General features: G+C 36.9%; 1 protein-coding gene across 2 annotated transcripts in view; it reads left to right on the forward strand.

The window, feature by feature from the left end:
• The window catches only part of atp2a2a (ATPase sarcoplasmic/endoplasmic reticulum Ca2+ transporting 2a), a 57,747-nt gene extending 45,863 nt beyond the window's left edge, over positions 1–11,884 (forward strand). The window contains exons 17-22 of one of the 2 annotated variants that reach the window (XM_021478220.2): positions 1,066–1,268; positions 3,545–3,630; positions 4,606–4,739; positions 4,824–4,941; positions 7,039–7,159; positions 11,352–11,884. In XM_021478220.2, the coding sequence (XP_021333895.1) occupies positions 1,066–1,268; positions 3,545–3,630; positions 4,606–4,739; positions 4,824–4,941; positions 7,039–7,159; positions 11,352–11,365 (676 nt within the window). In that variant the 3' untranslated portion in view covers positions 11,366–11,884. 2 annotated transcript variants of the gene reach the window in all.
• Positions 11,885–12,789: the final 905 nt, after the last annotated feature.

Here is a 12,789-nt window from a genome sequence, read left to right on the forward strand (position 1 = left end):
AACATTATCTTTCATTTATAAATTTAAGGAAAACAAACCAATAAATAAACATTTTTATGTTTTATTTATTATTAGTCTTTTTCCTCAAAGTGACGGCATGAGCTGCACTCAGCAGTGAAATTGAAACTGAAAGCACGCACACAATTTAAATGATCATTTTGCATATTAGAGTTATGATTACGACAGGCATTTGATATGTTTTTTCATTCATAGCGAACACAGTGTTGTGCATGAAAATACATCTTTATCAGTGTCAGTATAACTACTCTAGCCTTTATTATGAATAGTTGTATTCTGATGTTGTCACTTTACTGAGCATTAACAACCAGGACAAATTTAAAGTCAAGTTAAAATTTAACATTTTAACCAACAGTAAACCTACAGTACATATAGGCCTAATATTATTGTTGTTTTAACATATATTTAAGAAATAGCAACAATAATAGCCTACTCATATTAACCTTTTTTTTACATCTGCAGAATCGTGAGAAAATCCTGATATTTATTTTTAGCAAAAACAATTGTGATTCTCATTTTAGCCGGAATTGTGCAGCCCTAGGTTCAATTTCTTACATTGTGGCTAGTATGGCGCAGGTGCTAGAACCCACCTTTATGCATGTGTTACGTCGTAAATGTATAGCAAGTGTAAACCCATTAATCAGATATGGATCACAAAAAAACGATATAAGCACCAAATCAGAATTGGGCATCAAGACCTGACAGTGTAAACGGGGCCTTGATAAAAATTTTTAGAGCATGCACGTGAAGTTTGTGCATACGAATGTGCGCATAAATGCATGGTTAACAAATGGCTAAAAATATAAAAAGTGGGAAGGACACTAACGGTATTTTGAAACTATGCAAAATGTGGAACTATGACCCTGTATATGCTTGGATTTATACACGCGTAAAAGCATCAACACATACACTCTTGCACTCATATACATACATCTACATGTTTATACATGTGTACACACTTTCACACATATAATCATTTATACACACATGCATACAAATATCAAGTGGTTTGTTGTCTGTGGCTGATATTGATGGTCTCCTCCTCAGTATCTTCCTGACCGCTGCATTGGGTTTCCCTGAGGCGCTGATCCCCGTCCAGCTGCTGTGGGTGAACCTGGTGACTGACGGCTTGCCTGCCACCGCTCTAGGCTTCAACCCCCCTGATCTGGACATCATGAACAAGCCCCCCCGAAGCGCCAAAGAGCCCCTCATCTCCGGATGGCTCTTTTTCAGATACTTGGCCATCGGCTGTGAGTTTCTGTACAAACATACATATGCTGATATTGAATAATTCATTATATGGTGATAATGAACATGCACAATATTGATATCATGGGCACTTTCAAGATGGAGTGAATGTTTATTTATTATTTCAACTTTTAGAGTGGTTTTTAAGAATATTCACATTGTGCTTTTTAAGTGATATAACATTTGCTTGGAGAAATAATTATTTAGCTAATTTTCAAGTTAATCTGGCGTACTACATAATGAAATATTGATTGTAAAATGTTGTGACCTTAGGGGTAATGTACATTAACACTATCCGTCAATAATTTAATTAAACTCACAATGAAAACGATAAAAGCTTTAACTATATATGGTTAATTTCTCAGTTAATGCCTGATAACATTTTAAAATTGTATTCGTAAGCCGATTCAAAGTCGTAATTGTTTTATGACATTGAGTTTACAACTGATATAAGTTGGTTGTATTTTAAACTAATATTAACATAGTAGCTATAATAAATAAGCCTTCTCATTGTTAACATTTACTAAAGAGATGTAGTAGTCGTAGTAGTCGTAGTAGTAGTAGTAGTAGTAGTAGTACTAATAGTCATACTAGTAATAGTAGTCATACTAGTACTTGTAGTCGTAGTACTAGTAGTTGTAAATGTAGTAATGGTACTAATCGTAGTCATACTATGATTACTAGTACTAGTAATCATAGTCATAGTACTAGTAGTCGTAATCGCAGTCTTAGTACTAGTTGTCGTAGCACTAATAGTCTTAGTCGTAGTCTTAGTACTAGTAGTCATAGTACCAGTAATCGTAGTCATAGTACTAGTTGTCATAATTGTAGTCGTAGTACTAGTAGTCGTAATAGTAGTCATAGTACTAGTAGTGTTGCCCCCTTGAACAATGAATAGGACAGCCTTTTGATTTTCTGTAGATTTATTTGCCCCAGTCTTTTTTTTCTCTTTTTTTTTTTTCTGTACAACAACAACGATTCATTTACAAGAACGGTTCACTTACAGACTGAATCACTTATCTGACTCTTCTTCTCTTATGAACACACAATGTCTCTTTTCTCACAGCGCCCTCAATGGTGCATGTATGCATCCCTGTACGCTGTCCTCTCCAACTTATTTATATATAAACCACAAGTAAAATAAAGGCATTAAAAATAAAAGAAAACATGTATAATCCTTTTGAGGCCATTACAGTAGTCATAGTCGTAGTACTAGTAGTAGACGGAATTGTAGTCGTAGTACTAGTAGTCGTAATTGTAGTCAAAGTCATAGTACTAGTAGTAGACATAATCATAGTCATAGTACTAGAAGTAGTCGTAATCATAGTCGTAGTACTAGTAGTCGTAATTATAGTCATAGTCGTAGTACTAGTAGTAGTCAATCTTAGTCGTATTACTAGTCGTAATTGTAGTCATAGTTATAGTACTAGTAGTCGTAATCGTAGTCGTAGTACTAGTAGTTGTAATTGTGGTCTTAGTACTATTAGTCGTTATTGTTGTCATAGTCGTAATCGTAGTCGTAATTGTAGTCAAAGTACTAGTAGCTGTAATCATAGTCTTAGTACTAGTAGTCGTACTCATCGTAGTAGTACTCATAATGGTAGTAGTTGTCAAAGACGTAGTAGTAGTCGTCCATCATCATCATCATCATTATATTAGTAGTATTTTTAAACTAATGTTAACATAATAGCTGTAATAAATTCCTTTTTCTCACTGCAATATTAAATCTCATTAGTAAATGTTAACAAAGTGTTACCTATAGTACCTATTGTACTTTACAATTCTTTTTGCAGTTTAATTTGGTTGAAACATTTGTTTACTCTCATCATGTGTATAAAAGTAGGTAATGCCAAGCATTTTATTTTATTAATTTGCCTGTAAAAATAAAATTTTTTTGCAGCTTTTTGAAGTTCAGTCTGGAATTAATACCATTTACTGAGATTTACATATTCAGCAATTTAATCATAACACGAAAAACTCATTACCTTTGAGTAGATTTACTTACTTTTATATTAGTTTTAAGTTCTTTGTTTTTGTTTTTTTTTTTGCTTGCAATGTGTGAAGCACAGCTGGCACCTAAACCAAGCAGCATCTTTCTGGTCAATGTAACACATTTACATTGATCAAATCTTTGAGATTTCTATTGAAATAGCTGTATTTCACCTGTGAGCAACTTGTCAGAAATTTAAGTGTAACTTGCATATGCAAATATTAGTATTTAATAGTTTTATAGTCATGTATTGCATGTCTATTAACTTGTGTGTGTGATGTTTGTCAGGTTATGTGGGTGCTGCTACTGTAGGAGCTGCAGCCTGGTGGTTCATTGTTGCTGATGATGGTCCAATGATCACACTTTACCAGCTGGTACGTATCTCTGTTTTTAAATAAATGGTGTGTGAATCAGCCTTAGGAAATTTAGGATTCCTTAGGAACTTTCATGCATGGAAGACAAAACCGGCATATGCATTCTTTTATCACACTGTTTGCACATTTCATTTATATCTGCATCTTATAGCTCCTCATGGGATTGTGAAATATTGCAACATATATTATATGGGCAAAATAAAAAGTAATTTCATAGGATGTTTTATATCATTTGATAGGATTTTTACAAGTGCAATACTACAGAGATGCAGACAGCAATAGTAATTATTTTTATGTTTTACCTGCAATCATTCATTTTTGAAATCGTTTTATATTATTTTAGTAATATTTATTTCGCATTTGTACATTTTTAATGAAACTTGCCCTGACATTTTAAATAAAGTAAGATCACATATAAAAAAGTACATTTCTGAGTACATACTTTAAAATGTAAACAATAAATAGTGCTTTTCAAGTGGTCAATAAAAAACAGGGGTTGAATAATGATACTAATACTCTGGCTAATTTGGTGTTGGAGGTTTCATGGCTAAATTTGAACTTCATTGATTGTTCTTACTGGTGGGATGTGCAGAGTGTGAAAGTTTAATTAGCAGAGTTTAAATACAGTTTATGAAAGTGAAGTTGAACATCTCCCATGGCCTAGCCAGTCACCAGATCCTAAATATTATTGAGCCACTTTGGGGTGTTTTGATCCTGTATTGCAAATTGATGCTGTATTAGCCACAAAAGGAGGCCCTACACCCTACTACACCATACTATTGTGGTATGAAACCAGGTGTTTCTGTTTCATTGTCCAATTGCTGTACATAAACCAATAATTGGTTGAATTTACAGAAATCATACTATTTTGCTAAATATATTGTTATCAGCATAGGAGATGGCTTGTACCGTGATATGAGATTTTCTTATTGTCCTAAATCCTCCTTATCTGCGCTCTCTCTCTCTTCCTCTCAGAGTCATTTCCTGCAGTGTTCTCCCGATAATCCTGACTTCCAGGACTTGGAGTGTCACGTCTTCGAGTCTCCTTACCCCATGACCATGGCCCTGTCTGTGCTCGTCACCATTGAGATGTGCAACGCCCTCAACAGGTCAGTCCTCAAAGCACACAGCTGTCTTCCACATCACGTCTGACTGTGAGCTTTGTGTTCATGATGTCCTCTTTCCTCCTGCAGTCTATCCGAGAACCAGTCTCTGGTGCGCATGCCACCCTGGGAGAATATCTGGCTGCTGGGAGCCATCTGTCTCTCCATGTCTCTGCACTTCCTCATCCTCTATGTGGAGCCACTGCCGGTACAACACACACACACACGTCTTCATTTTCTTCTTAACACCACTAGTCAACAACTAGCCGATGTAGTGTACTGTAGATTATACTAGATTGGAGTCATGAAAAAAGTGGTTGCATTAGAAGTGGTGGTAGTTTATTTTATTTTTTAAATTTATGCTTCACTTTACCAGGATAGTCCCATTTGAGATGCAAAATCTCTTCTCCCAGGGAGTCTGAACTCATGGGACATTTCAAATGAGTTTGGCAGAAGATTTAGTACTATAGCTGTCAGTGTAAATGAACAAAGTATTACAAGTACAAGTTGGTAATTTACCATGCAAGGCCTTGAAGATAAACAGCAGCATGTGCACTTTCCTCCTTTAAAACAGTAGTAATAGGAAACATGATGTTGTAGATGATATCAGTAGTAAAGTCATAAATAGTAGAGGAAAAATGAATAGTAGTAGTGTGTGAATTAAATATAATAAATACTTTCTATAGTAATAGAAAATAATTTTAGTAGTACTACTGGTGGTGGAAATTTAGTAGTTGTGGTGATAAATAATTGTAATGAAATTAGAAGTAATGGAAACAAATTGGGTGGTAGTGGCAAAAGTAAAACTAGTTATCATTAAAATAAATAATACTGATAGTAGTAGTGAAAAATAAATTGTAGCGGTTAAGGTACTGGTGATTGAAATAAATGGTAGTGGTGAAATAAATTAATTAGAAATAAATTAGTAGTGATAGAAATTGTCATTGTAGTAGTAGTCATTGCAGAAGTAGTAATAGTATTAGTAGTCGCAGAAGCAGTCATTGCAGAAGTTCTCATTGTATTAGTAGTAGTAGAAGTCGTAGTTGTCGTCATTATTGTTGTTGTAGTAGTAGACGTTGTTGTAATAGAAGTAGTAGTTGCCATCATCATTTTAGTAGTAGTAGTAGTAGTAGTAGTAGTAGTAGTAGTTGTTGTTGTTGTCTCAGAATTTATTGTTGTAGTAGTAGTAGTAGTAGTAGTAGTAGAAGTAATAGTCATTGCAAAAGTTGTCATTGTAGTATTCGTCGAAGAAGTTGTAGTCGTCATTGTTGTAGTAGTAGTCGCAGTAGGAGTAGTAGTAATAGTAGTAGTTGCAGAAGTTGTCATTGTAGTAGTAGTAGTAGTAGTAGTAGTCGTCGCAGAAGTTGTAGTCGTTGTCATCATTGTAGTTGTAGTAGTTGTCACAGTAGGAATAATAGTAGTAGTTGCAGAAGTTGTCATTGTAGTATTCGTCGCAGAAGTTGTAGTCGTCATTGTTGTAGTAGTAGTCGCAGTAGGAGTAGTAGTAATAGTAGTAGTTGCAGAAGTTGTCATTGTAGTAGTAGTAGTAGTAGTAGTAGTCGTCGCAGAAGTTGTAGTCGTTGTCATCATTGTAGTTGTAGTAGTTGTCACAGTAGGAGTAGTAGTAATAGTAGTAGTTGCAGTAGTTGTCATTGTTGTATTCGTCGCAGAAGTTGTAGTCGTCATTGTTGTAGTAGTAGTCGCAGTAGTTGTAGTAATAGTAGTAGTTGCAGAAGTTGTCATTGTAGTAGTAGTAGTAGTAGTAGTCGTCATCGCAGAAGTTGTAATCGTTGTCATCATTGTAGTTGTAGTAGTTGTCACAGTAGGAGTAATAGTAGTAGTTGCAGAAGTTGTCATTGTAGTATTCGTCGCAGAAGTTGTAGTCGTCATTGTTGTAGTAGTAGTCGCAGTAGGAGTAGTAGTAATAGTAGTAGTTGCAGAAGTTATCATTGTAGTAGTAGTAGTAGTAGTAGTAGTCGTCGCAGAAGTTGTAGTCGTTGTCATCATTGTAGTTGTAGTAGTTGTCACAGTAGGAGTAGTAGTAATAGTAGTAGTTGCAGTAGTTGTCATTGTTGTATTCGTCGCAGAAGTTGTAGTCGTCATTGTTGTAGTAGTAGTCGCAGTAGTTGTAGTAATAGTAGTAGTTGCAGAAGTTGTCATTGTAATTGTAGTAGTAGTCATCCTTGCAGAAGTTGTCTAGAAGAGTAGTCGTCATTGTGTGGTGGTCGTCACAGAAGTAGCCATTATAGTTGTAACATTATAGTTTTATTTGTTTGACATTGTTGTTGTTTTGTGTGTGGTTCAGGTCATCTTCCAGATCACTCCTCTGAATGTGACGCAGTGGATGATGGTGCTGAAGATCTCGCTGCCTGTCATTCTCTTGGACGAGCTGCTCAAATTTGTGGCGAGGACCTACCTGGAGCCTGGTAAAGACCTGAAGGAGGAAAAGGAGGACAGGAGAGGCTGGTCCTTCTCTGCATGCACTGACGGCGTCTCCTGGCCCTTCATAGCTCTCACACTCCCTCTGGTGGTGTGGCTGTACAGCACTAACATAACCCAGCTCTTCCGGCACTCCTGACTGATCCCAGACCTGACTCCAAATAACCAGAGACACAACATTCATTAACAAGGAGCAACAATTACCCTTCACGTTTGCACACGCATCCAAGCCTTGTTTGAATTTTTATATATATATATACATATATCTCTATATATAGCGTATTGCTGTCAGAAAATAATGTTTTTTTATTATTATTATTATTACATTTTTAAGCTTTTTTTATTATTATTAAGTGTATATTTTCTCAGGTCGCTTTTTTTTGAAGGTTTCATGTCCAGAGAGTGAAACGTTTATCAGATTACTTTGTATATGTTGGGCTCTCTTTAGCTGGAGTTTGCGTATGGACGTTTATTTTGACGTCAACCGTCATTTCTGTTCCTCTTCGTCGTGAGGAAATCATTTTGCTTGAAGTAGATTTGCAGCTACCTCAGTTTCCGTCAGTTGCTTACTAAGATAGCTTTTATTTTTTATGCTCTATGGAAGACTAGCCAGATGCACTTGTTCCCTTCTACTACAACACTAGCTAGTTTGATTTGATGAATGCTTCAGGATGAAAGCTGTTTTTGGAGATGTTTACTTTACCATGTGTTTATAGGGACGGTGTAGTGATTTCTAATATTATAGATGAATTATTTTTATTGTAATGTACATGTCTGTATATAGTAGTAAATGAACTGAGCACAAATGATCCTCTTGGTTTTGTATTATAATGTTTAGGATGAATTCTGGGATGAAACCGTGCTGTTAGTTGACGAGTGTTGCTGGAAAAACAACTCTTAAATGGCACAAAATCAGTTCTTTTATAAGAGTCTTAATGCGAGTTTGTCAAACGCCACGCATAATTAGAAGCCGATCACACCGAACACACTTAGCCCTTCTGAAAACATGAGGCACACCTTAATGCCTTTATTCTGGCAGCTAGCACTCTGCAACTCTCACATTGTTGCCCACTGAAGCTAAGCAGGGCTGGATGGTAGACCACATGGGAAAGCTTGGTTGCTGCCAGAGGTGGTTAGTGAGGCCAGCAGGGGACACCAACCTGCGGTCAGTGTGGGTCCTAATGCCCCAGTATCTTTATGGAGACTCTACTGCTCAGTGAGCGCCATCTTTAGGATGAGGCGTTACACTGAAGTCCTGACTCCCTCTGGTCGTTAAAAATCCCAGGATGTCCTTCGAAAAAAGAGTAGGGGTTCCACCCTGGCATCCTGGCCAAATTTGCCCTCCAATCCAAACCCTCCCCATATCATAATTGGCTTCATCTCTGTCTTCTTTCCACCAATCAGTGTCCAGTGTGCGTGCCGGCGCAATAGGCTGCCATCTCATCATCCAGGTGAATGCTGCACACTGGTGGTGATAAGGAGATTCTCCCTATGTGTAAAGTGCTTTAAGTGCCCAGAAGAGCGCTATATAAATGTAAGAAATTATTAATTTTTGACAAGAAATAAACAAGTGCGGTGTTCTAGTGTGGCTAGGCAACAGTGTTGGGCACATTCCTTTAAAAGAGTAATTAGTTATAGGAAAGTCCGTTTAAGGCAAGTCATTTCACTCTGCGGCCATCTTTGAAAAGTCTCTCGGGCAGTATGGGGAAACATCAAATTCTCCAAAACTGCTTGCCAAGCTCACGATAACATTCCATACAATAATAAACCAATAAAATTAAACAACAGCTGACTCTTTAGTTTCATTTCTAAATGTTTGTATCACACAAAATCTGCAGAAACCTATGTCTAGTACTAGCCTCTTCCATGGAGTATCATCAGTCTGTAGCGATTGCTGATTGGCTCCTGTACTAGAAGGCGGGGCTTCATTCACCATATTGGTTACACTTTTCCCCATTCCAAATTATATGAGTGACATGTCTTGTGCATTCTGTAGTCTTTGGTTATAGTCACTAGTCATTTCTCGCAAATAGTAACATAGTTACATAATTATAAAAGTAACTAATCACCAGGGAAAGTAACTATTGTGTTAATTTAAAAAAAACTAATGTGTCAGTTGACTGTAAAATATCTCAAAAAAGTCGTCTTCCAAAAGTGATTGTGTCACGTGTGTCATTGTGCCACGATTGTGCCAAAAGTGATTGTGTCACGTGTGTCATTGTGCCACGATTGTGCCAAAAGCGATTGTGTCACGTGTGTCATTGTGTCGCGATTGTGTCACGTTGCATTAGTATATTAGATCCATCTTGGACAAGAAGGTCGCTTGTTCGAGTGTTGGCATTTGCATGTTCTCCAGTGTTTGCGTGGGTGTTCTCCGGATGGTCCGGTTTTCCCCACAGTCCAAACACATGCGGTTCAGGTGAATTGGGTAAACTAAACTGGCTGTAGTGTATGAGTGTGTATGGGTGTTTGCCAGTACTGGGTTGTGGCTGGAAGGGCATTCACTGCACAAAACATATGCTAAAGTAGTTGGCGGTTCATTCCGCTGTGGTGACCCCTGATAAGTAGGGGACTAAAGGCTGATTTATACTTCTCAAAAAATGTAACTGCATGTCGCAAAGACGCGTAGACCGGCTTGGTGCCGGTGACGAGTGTGGGCAGGGGTGAGAGCCGCGTGAACTCGTTGCAGCGAGTGTTTGCAAGTGTCGAGTCCCGTGTAGGAGCAATCAATGACAAGTTTTGTTTTGTGTTTACCTCCTGATTAAAGTTGTTGCACGTTCGCCGATTTCCGCCTCTGAATGAGCTTTAGCTACTTGTACATTAAGGTAGCGTTCAGAAAAAACAAAACACCCGTGAAGAAACTCGACACAGAGGAACATAACCTACTGCCAGCTAGTGCTCCAGAAGTGTTATCGCAGAGCAACACAAACAGCCTGCAGAAGTATAAATGCAGGACTACGCGCAAGGCAGGTGCCGTGGGTCACGCTGATCACTCTACACAGTATAAACCAGCCTTAAGCCCTGCTCAAACTGAGATTTCAGCCATGATTTTGTCATCTGAGACAAATTAGGAAAATCCTAATAGATTTCTGAAATTCCAGGCTAAAATCTGTGATCTTTGATTGTTGGTTTGACATGTTCACTGACAGCCATTTAGTGCCCTTTACGATCAGATGTTTGTTCTCTGATGACGTTCTGGCAGTATCAGAAGATTTCAGACACTTCCCGCAGTGTGATAACAGCTGTGATGAGCATCAATCCAAAAACCAATAGGAGCTCCGAATTTGATGACACAATCTATGAGACAATTCACATGACAAATGACAGTCTCACGCTCTCCTCTCCTCCATGACTGCCAGAAAATATCGACTACAAGTTGAAGGTAAATATTGGACAAGTACAGATTCAGACCTAAAGATGTAAAGTTAAAGTACACTTTTTCTAAAAAAAAAAAATAATAATAAATAATAATAATGTTTGTGGTTTGTTCAAACTATTTATTTAAAACGAGCTGAAACAACACAATTCTCTTTCTTTTTTGGAGGGGTAACTTGAAAGTTTTTACAAATGTAAGTAGATTGAACATAAAACAAATACGTTAACTCCTGAGATGGGTTGCAGCTGGAAGGGCATCCGCTGTGTAAAACATATGCTGGATAAGTTGGCGGTTCATTCTGCTGTGGCGACCCCAGATTAATAAAGGGACTAAGCCGAAAAGAAAATGAATGAACGAGTTAACTTAATTCCTTCATGCTGCCACAACACAAATGGATTGTGTGAAAGCCAGCATTATCTTACTTTGTAAAGAACAATTCCTGAGAAAAAGCCAATTACAGTAATGTTACGTCACACCACTGCACAGAATTAAACATGTTAACAGCATCCTATAACCTGTGAGATAGTTTGAACTGCAACATCAGAGCATAACAGGACCCCTTTAAAACCAATCATCTGTCCAGAGTGCATCAGCGAGTGAGTACTGAAATATTCACACTTCACCTCTCTTTCCTGTGTGTTTGTGTGTCTACTGACGTAATATGCACAATGTGCCAACACCTCGAAAATGTTTGATCATTAACATCTTAATGTTTGCTGTAGCATGACGTCAAATTATACATCTACATTATCTGTATTTCTGAGTTCAACCGTGTCTTATTTTCTCTCTCTCTCTCTCTTCAGCTCCAGAGGATTAAGCCCATCTACTCTCTGTATTCCATGCAGAAGCTTTTCTTGACTTTAGTGCATGTATGTTGTTTCAAGCAGCTCCACACATCAGTCTAGGCCTGCATGTCCAAACAAAAAAAACCTGAATAATTTGCATCGTTAGTTTAGAAGAAGCTCAAACATTAGGAGCGACAAATAAAGCTGAACATTGAAATTTGGAAATACTCTTGAAATGTGACATTAAAGCAGATTTGATGATGCATGTCCCCCCTAATGTTAAACTTTTGTATAGGAACTATTTAATTTGAAAAAAATATTGAACCTTTTGTGAAATATGTAAATTAACCAAAAAAAAACCTGATAGTTTATGTTGCTGTTTTGCGCAGGGATGTGCAATATGTTTTAAAGCCGAGGCTCATTTCAGGTGTGTGTTTGTGTGTGTGAGAGACATTGAGAAACAGGCCGTCTTTTACAGCCGGAGCTGCCAGATCAGTGTTGTAATTATCACAATCAATTGTGGTTCATTAATAAAAAGATATTACATGGTCGTATTGCTGTCTTTTTTGCGGGTTAGTAAATGATATTCATAAGATGGAAAGCATACGAGTGTGTTCATGATTTTAATTGCAAAAACATTTAAAAAATAGTCCTATTTACACAATATAGAAACATTCAAATAATACAAAAAGCAGCAGAAAATAAAATAAGCTTACAGACATTTCAATTTATATGAGCGTGGGCAAATTTCACAGAGCTAGATTCACCACAGAACAAAAAGAAAATGAACTTAAAAACTTTGCATTGGGATAAATCTCTTATTAAAGCAGAAAAATAAACTCTTAATGCAGCGATAAGCTTAATGAACATCAGGAACAAACTGCATTACATAAAAGGATGATAAAATGGTCAAAAAATATTTGACAGTTAATGGCTTCATTTTTTTTCTTTAATTTTGGGGTGAAATATTACCTTTCATCACCACAAAATTCATAAAAAGGTGGGGTGTACATGGTATGTATGAAAATATAATATTTTAAAATAAAGAGGGTTTAACTGTCAAACTGTCAATGTGAGGGGGCAAAAACATTTAACAAAAATTTCTTTCCGATTTTATGGTTCAATACAACTTGAAGAAATTTCCTAACATTCAGCCGCTCCAACTCAACAAGAGTAAAAGTACCAATACAGACCCAAAAAAAGTACTCGAGTGAAAGAAAAAGCTTTTTTTTTGTTCCAAAAACAAAAGGTGTGCCGTTTTTCAACTAATTTAAAATGAGGAAAATTTTTTTTTTTTTTTTTTTGGTGGGTGGGGGGGGGGGGGGGGCTTAATTTATGTTCAATCCACTCAATTGTCCCAACACTAAGCCATCTCTTTAGTACTATTTTTATTGTACCTTTTTAAGTACAATTCCCAAAAAAACAAAAATTTTCTTTGATTTTGGGGTGAAATTTT

Source organism: Danio rerio, chromosome 8 (assembly GCF_049306965.1).
Source record: "Danio rerio strain Tuebingen ecotype United States chromosome 8, GRCz12tu, whole genome shotgun sequence".
NCBI lineage: Eukaryota > Metazoa > Chordata > Actinopteri > Cypriniformes > Danionidae > Danio > Danio rerio.